Source organism: Chiloscyllium plagiosum, chromosome 28, assembly GCF_004010195.1.
Source record: "Chiloscyllium plagiosum isolate BGI_BamShark_2017 chromosome 28, ASM401019v2, whole genome shotgun sequence".
Classification (NCBI taxonomy): Eukaryota; Metazoa; Chordata; class Chondrichthyes; order Orectolobiformes; family Hemiscylliidae; genus Chiloscyllium; species Chiloscyllium plagiosum.
In genome coordinates, this window is record NC_057737.1 from 27,335,034 (window position 1) to 27,342,908 (window position 7,875).

At 41.4% G+C, this 7,875-nt stretch overlaps 1 protein-coding gene across 1 annotated transcript in view; it reads left to right on the plus strand.

Annotated features, from left to right (window-relative positions):
• The window catches only part of gusb (glucuronidase, beta), a 38,807-nt gene that overhangs the window by 23,278 nt on the left and 7,654 nt on the right, over positions 1 to 7,875 (plus strand). Inside the window, exon 10 of the mRNA XM_043718576.1 lies at positions 1,768 to 1,944. Coding sequence (XP_043574511.1) covers positions 1,768 to 1,944 — 177 coding nt within the window. The remainder of the gene's footprint in view (positions 1 to 1,767; positions 1,945 to 7,875) is intronic.

A 7,875-nucleotide genomic window follows, 5' to 3' on the forward strand; every position in this document is an offset into this window, starting at 1 on the left:
TGCCATCCCAATTGAAATGTGTATAATTTTAATATTGTATTTTAAAGCAATGCATTCAGTGCATATGTTGTTCAGTTTTTTAAAAAATGGACGAGGATATCAAAAGCTGGGAGTAACTGCACAAAGTGACTACAACACAAGATTTTATTTACAAAATAATTACAAGAAGTGAAGTTTGCTCAACAAATGATGAATGATTGTGATGTTGAGCTAATGTCAGTTTGAGGGAGAAATGGTTACCTTTGTACTTATTCTTTCCCATGAGGTTAAAGATCTGATACGATTCTATGAAGACTGGCTTTGGGGTTCTGTTGGCAATATGTTTCTGAGGAAACCATTTATATTTATGATATGAGAAAACATAGAATGTAGAACAGTACAGGCCCTTCAGCCCTCAATATTGTGCCAGCTATTTACCCTACTCTAAGATCAAACTAACCTACATACCATTTGTTGTACTATCTGCCATGAGCCAATCCAAGAATCACTTGAATGTCTCTAATGTATCTGAGTATACCACCACCGCTGGCAGTGCATTTCACACACCCACCACTTTCTCTTTAAATAATCTACCTCCAATCACCTTAAAATTATGCCCCTTCGCGATAATCACGTCCCCGCCCCCGCCCCCTCCCTCCCGGGAAAAGTCTCTGCTAATCTATTCTATCTATGCCTGTCATCATCTTGTACACCTCTATAAAGTTGTCTCTCATCCTTCTTTGCTCCAGTGAGAAAAGCCCCAGCTCCAGCTCCCTCAACCTTTCTTCATAAGACATGCTCTCCAATCCAGGCAGCATCCTGGTAAATCTCCTCTATTCCCTCTTGAAAGCTTCCACATCCTTCCTATAATGAGGCGACCAGAACTGAGCATAATATTCCAAGTGTGGTCTAACCAGGGGTCTATAGAGCTGCAGCATAACCTTGCGGCTCTTAAACTCAATCCCCCGCTAATGAAACCCAGTGGACCATACACCACCTTAACAACCCTATCAACTTGGGTGGCAACTTTGAGGGATCTATGGACCTGGACCCCAAGATCCCTCTGTTCATCCCTGCCAAGAATCCTGCCTTTAACCCTGTATTCTGCATTCAAATTAAACATTCCAAAATGAATCACTTCCACTTTTCCAGGTTGAAATTCCATCTGCCACTTATCAGCCCAGTTATGTTAACGTCCCGTTGCAAGCTACAACAGCCTTCCACACTATCTACCTTTCCACCAACCTGCGTGTCATCGACTAACTTACTAAACCACCTTTTCACTTCCTCATCTCAGTCGTTTATGAAAATCACAAAGAGCAGAGGTCCCTGAACAGGTTGCTGTGGGACACCACTGGTCACCGAGCTTCCAGGCTGAATACTTTCCATCTGCTACCACCCTCTATCTACTATGGGCCAGCCAATTCTGTGTGCAGGAACAAGGAACAAGCAACTTCACCTTTTTCTCCTCTCAGTATGTAAAGCAGGTTCAGTCTGACACACTGAATATTATCCATGTTTCAAGCTCTCTAAAAGTTTTAATTGTGCTTTTTGTATTTGCTTTCTGAAATTGCTTCATTGCTAACCAGACAGAATTAATTATGCACTGATTGTTGGTTGCACTGTGTTTGAATTGCAACTCCTCCTTCCTTCAGAAATCAAGTGAAGTCTTGAAAATCCATTGCCAAGAATTTGATTTTTGAAATATACGCTAACTTTTCAGATTTCAAGTTGTTTATTGGAAAGCCACATTTCTGGAAAAGTAAAAGGCTGATTATGTTTCTACAGGCGCAGTACACAGATGTTATTTGCGTGAACAGCTATTTTTCTTGGTACCATGATTCAGGCCATTTGGAGGTCATTCAGTTACAGCTTAACAATCAGTTTGAAAACTGGTACAATAAATTCCAAAAACCAATTATTCAGAGTGAATATGGAGCTGATACTATTGCAGGACTGCACAGTGTAAGTATGGGAAGCATCAACAATTGCATGGTTGTACATCAATCTAATGCTAATTTAATTAATCAAACAAAAGGAAAATAGAACTGAAAAGATAAGAAATCCCCACGATGCCTGAGTAGTAACATATTTGATACAAAACAAACAGTTGGAGTTGCTTTTCTTTGTTTCATCTGGAATAGATTCTAACACTGTAGGTGTTTAATCTGACAATAATTCATAAAAAGACAAAGATGAAATATTTTAGTCTGACGAGCATCTTAGTCAAAGAAATGGATTTTGGCTTTAAAGATGAAGAGAGTTATGGAAACTTCAGAATGTGTACAATGTATCATCATTTATCTAATCACCAACAGTTTGGCAGAAGGAAGGTAAGAGACATGGCCAAACTACCATGAAGGGATTCAGTCATCAGGATGAGCATTTTAAAATTGGAAGTATTGAGGGACTTGGGAACCAAAGCAAGTCAACAAGGACAAGGGCGAGGTGAATTGGATATGATAATGCAAACAGAGTTCTGTGATGTTAAAGGCTTATTCATATTAAATTAAAGTAGCTGAAATAGGTAGATGAGAGTGGTCCGTTCAAGTCCAAATGTACCATTTCTTGACACCTCAGAAGAACTTTAAAACAACAAATCCTGCTTTACTGCTAACCTGGAAAGCCCGTTAGTAAAGGATGATATCGGAACAAAGCTTTACTCAGTGTCAGAGTTAGAAGTGAAATATTAAAAGCATAAACTTTGCAAATCAACTACAGTTTCAGAAAGTAAGCAGGCTTTGTTTTAACCAGCAATTTAATCAAACCAGCACTCTCGATAAACCAGCAAGGTATGTATCAAATGCTGTGATCTACTGCAGGGTCTGAGTATTTACGATGTAAGTACACCAGTGATGTGTGTTCCTCTTGCACTAAGTTTCTCTTAGTTAATATGTGATCTTATATTGATTTTAGAAGGTGCGTTGATGTATTAAGTAAATGTTATGAGGAATGTTGATGTTCGAAGCTTCAGTTGATCAGGGTTTATTGCGGTTTTGTCTTTTTACTATCCAGAATATTTGATCAACCGGCATACTCCTAATCCCATCAGTGCCGGTTAATAAAAGGTTTGTTGTATCTGTTTTTAAGTTAACCTAGTTGCTAGCGTTATAACACATCCATGGCCAAAATTTACTTTGCGTTCCCACTCCTGATTTCTGTCTTTCCCACAGCTCCAACTGAACTCTCACTTTCTCCATATTTGCTTTACACTCCCACTGCTCTGACCAAAGCAGTGCCTCTGTTGAGTGTTTTCGTGGCAAACAGCTCCTGAGGTGGGACTTGAACTCAGACCTTCTGGTCCAGAGGTAGGGACATTACAACTGTGCTGCAAGAGCCTCGAGTATCTCTTCCTTTGAGGTCAAGTGAAACCTCAAATAATGCCCCCCCCATCTGCATATATTTAAACTTATTAAATTTAACACCTGTAGTTCAATCCTAATGTTATAGAAGCATTCCCATCCCTCAGTCAGAGGAGCTGGAAACAATGACACCAGGAGTGGAGGTAAAGAAGTACAATGAAAGAGAGAGCTTGGTCAGAGCAGTGGGAATGTACAGCAATGTGGGGACAATGAGAGTTCAGTTGGAGCTGTGGGAAAGAAAATCATGAGTGGGAACATAAAGTAAATTTTTTAACAAAAGTCAAACAGAGCTCACCTTTATGGGAATAAAATGGAATTGTGGCACCATAAAAATGCAGGTCAATTGGCTGGTGAATATTTATTTTATCTAAACCAAGGAATATACTCGTGAATCTCATCTATATTTAAAGATAGACAAAAGTAAGCCAGCAGACATGATCTATTTTGGATTTCCAGAAGGCCTTTGACAGGGTATAGCACAAGAGGCTGCAAAATAAGATAAAAGCCCATTCTTATGGTGTTAGGTGAAAGGTACTGGGGGATTGGTAGAGGGTTGGTTGACTGGCAGAAGCAGAGAGAGAGGATAAAGGAGTCTTTTTCAGGTTGGCAGCCATTGATTTACAGGAGTTCCGCAGGAGTCTGTGTTTTATTCATGATACACAGGTAATCCCGGGGACGGGAAAAATTTCTGGCTGTGACAGGCTACTCCTTTGAGGTATTTTAGATGTTAGAGGTGATTTGCTCCAATTCCAGGAACAGCTATTACTGTTTTATATGCTGTTGCATTGTTTTGGAACTTTGGAGAGAAAAAAAGTCAAAATGACGGCACTTTTAAAAGGGAGAGGAACAGACAAAGGCAGCACATGATGAGGTCAGTGCAGGAGAGAGAGAGAGAGGGAAAAACCCACGTTGCTAACTGACACAGCAGTGAACCTGCACGGTTACTGCCTTTGTTATTGAATTCATTTATCGCTGGGCATTGGAGTGCGTCTTGGAAAATTAACAAACAGTGAAATTCACAACTGATCTTGGAGGAACCTGTTTGGGAGAGGTCACAGCACAGAAACAGATAAGTGAATATGTTTAAGTATGGCCTTACAGTAAGTCTGCTGTAGTGAGTAGGGTGGGTTCTTTCTTGATTAAATGTTTTATTAAGATATGTCTCTCGAGTAAACTTAAAAATATAAGCCATAACTATTAAATTAGACTGGAGCAGTGTTTTGTATAGGAATAAGACAGTGCTATTTTCTGGCTGTGTAGATTGTGAAGGAGCAAAAATGGCCTTTAGTAGAGTGATATGCTCTTCTTGTTGGATGTAGAAGTTTAGGGAGCCTTTATATATTACTGAGGAATTTATCTGGAATAAATGCAGTTGGTTGCGAATCCTATCCGATCGAATGGATTGGTTGGAGTGACTGTTAGAGGCATTGAGGAATTTACAAGAGCAAAGGGGTGTTATGGATGGCAGCTATAGGAAGGGAGAAAAGCTGCAGATGCAGTCAGGTAGATGGGTTAACTCCAGGAAAGGTAAGAGAGGTGGACAGGTAGTGCAGGAGCCTTCTGTGGCTATCCCTATTTCATACAAGTATGCTGTTTTGGAAAATGTAGGGGTGATGGATTCTCAGGGGAATATAGCATGAACAGCCAAGTTTCTGGTATTGAGACTGGCTCTAATGTAATGAGGGGTACATCAGGTCTCAGGTCCCAAGAGACCAATTGTGTCAGGGGACACTCTAGTCCGAGGCACAGACAGGTGTTTCTGTGGCCAGCAGCGAAACATCAGTATGGTGTGTTGCCTCCCTAATGCCAGGATGAAGGATGTCTGAGGGTACAGAATGTTCTCAAAGGGGAGAGGGATCAGTAGGAGATCACTGTACACTTTGGAACCAATGACATAGGAAGAGAAGAGGATGAGATTCTGAAAGGAGAATATAGAGAGTTAGGCAGGAATTTGAAAAGAAGATCCTCGAGAGTAGTAATATCTGGATTACTCCTGGTGCTGCAAGCTAGTGAGGTTAGGAATACGAGGATAGAGCAGACGAATGCGTGACTGAGAAGCTGGTGTATGGGAGAAGGATTCACATTTTTGGATCATTGGAATCTCTTCTGGGGTGGAAGTGACCTGTACAAGAAGGATGGATTGCGCCTAAATTGGAAGGGGACTAATATACTGGCAGGGAGTTTGCTGGAGCTGCTCGGGAGGATTTAAACTAGTAAGGTGCGGGGGGTGGGACCCAGGGAGATACTGAATAAAGAGATCAATCTGAGTCTGGTACAATTGAGAACAGAAGCGAGTCAAACAGTCAGGGCAGATAGGACTGATAAATTAAACTGCATTTGTTTCCCTAACAGGGAAGGCAGATGAACTCAGGGCATGGTTAGGAACATGGGACTGGGATATCATAGCAATTACAGAAACATGGCTCAGGAATGGACAGGATTGGCAGCTTAATGTTCCAGGATTCAAATGCTATAGGAAAGAGAGAAAGGGAGCCAAGAGAGGAGGGGGAGTGGCATTTTTGATAAGGGATAGCATTACAGCTGTACTTAGGGAGGATATTCCCGGAAATGCAGCAAGGGAAGTTATTTGGGTGGAACTGAGAAATAAAGGGATGATCACCTTTATTGGGATTGTGTTATAGACTCCCTAATAGTCAAAGAGGAATTGAGAAACAAACTTGTAAGGAGATCTCAGTTAACTGTACGATTAATAGGTTGGTTATGGTAGGAGATTTCCAAACATCGACTGGGACTGCCATAGTGTTAAGGGTTTAGATGGAGAGGAAATTAAGTGTGTCCAGGAAAATTTTCTGATTCAGGATGTGTATGTACCTACTGGAGAAGGTGCAAAACTTGACCTACTCTTAGGAAATAAGGCAGGGCAAGTGACTGAGGTGTCAGTGGGGAAGTACTTTGGGGCCAGTGACCATAATTTTATTAGTTTTAAAATAGGGATGGAAAAGGATAAACCAGATCTATAAGTTGAATTTCTATATTGGAGGAAGGCTAATTTTGACGGTATTAGGCAAGGACTTTCAAAAACTGAGAGGGGGCAGATGTTTGCAGGGAAAGGGATGGCTGGAAAATGGGAAGCCTTCAGAAATAGGATAATGAGAGTCCAGAGAAAGTATATTCTTGTTAGGTTGAAAAGAAAGGCTGGTAAGTATAGGGAATGCTGGATGAATAAAGAAATTGAGGGTTTGGTTCAGAAAAAGAAGGAAGCATATGTCAGGTATAGACAGGATAGATCGAGTGAATCCTTAGAGTATAAAGGCAGTAGGAGTATACTTAAGAGGGAAATCAGGAGGGCAAAAAGGGGACATGAGATAGCTTTGGCAAATGGAGGTAAGGAGAATCCAAAGGGTTTTTACAAATACCTTAAGAACAAAAGGGTAACTAGGGGGAGAATAGGGCCCTCTCAAAGATCAGCAAGGCAGCCTTTGTGTGGAGCCGCAGGACCTGGGGGAGATACTAAACGAGTACTTTGCATCAGTGTTTACTGTGGGAAAAGGACATGGAACATATAGTGTGTAGGGAAATATATGGTGACATCTTGAAAAATGTCCAAATTACATAGGAGGAAGTGCTGGATGTCTTGAAACACATAAAAGTGGATAAATCCCCAGGACTGATTAGGTCTGCCCTAGAACTCAGCAGGAAGCTAGGGAAGTGATTGCTGGGCCTCTTGCTGAGATATTTGTATCATCGATAGTCACAGGTGAGGTGCTGGAATTCTGGAGGTTGGCTAACATGGTGCCACTATTTAAGAAGGGTGGTAAGGACAAGCCAGGGAACTATAGGCCTGATGTTGGTGGTGGACAAGTTTTTAGAGGGAATCCTGAGGGACAGGATGTACATGTATTTGGAAAGACAAGGACTGACTAGGGATAGCTAGCATTGCTTTGTGAGTGGGAAATCATGTCTCACAAACTTGATTGAGATTTTTGAAGGAGTAACAAAGCGGATTGATGAGGCCAGAGCAGTAGATGTGATCTATATGGACTTCAGTAAGGCATTCGACAAGGTTCCCCATGAGAGACTGATTAGCAAGGTTAGATCTCATGGAATACAGGGAGAGCTAGCCATTTGGATACAGAACTGGCTCAAAGTTAGAAGACAGAGGGTGGTGGTGGAGGGTTGTTTTTCAGACTGGAGGCCAGTGACCAGTGAAGTGCCACAAGGATCGGTGCTGGGACCACTATTTTTCATCATTTATATAAATGATTTGGATGTGAGCATAAGAGGTATAGTTAGTAAGTTTGCAGATGACACCAAAATTGGAGGTGTAGTGGACAGCGCAGAAAGTTACCTCAGATTATAACAGGATCTGGATCAGATGGGCCAATGGGCTGGGACGTAGCAGATGGAGTTTAATTTAGATAAATGTGAGGAGCTGCATTTTGGGAAAGCAAATCTTAGCAGGACTTATACACTTAATGGTAAGGTCCTAGGGAGTGTTACTGAACAAAGAGACCTTGGGGGGCAGGTTCATAGCTCATTGAAAGTGGAGTCGCAGGTAGATAGGATAGTGAAG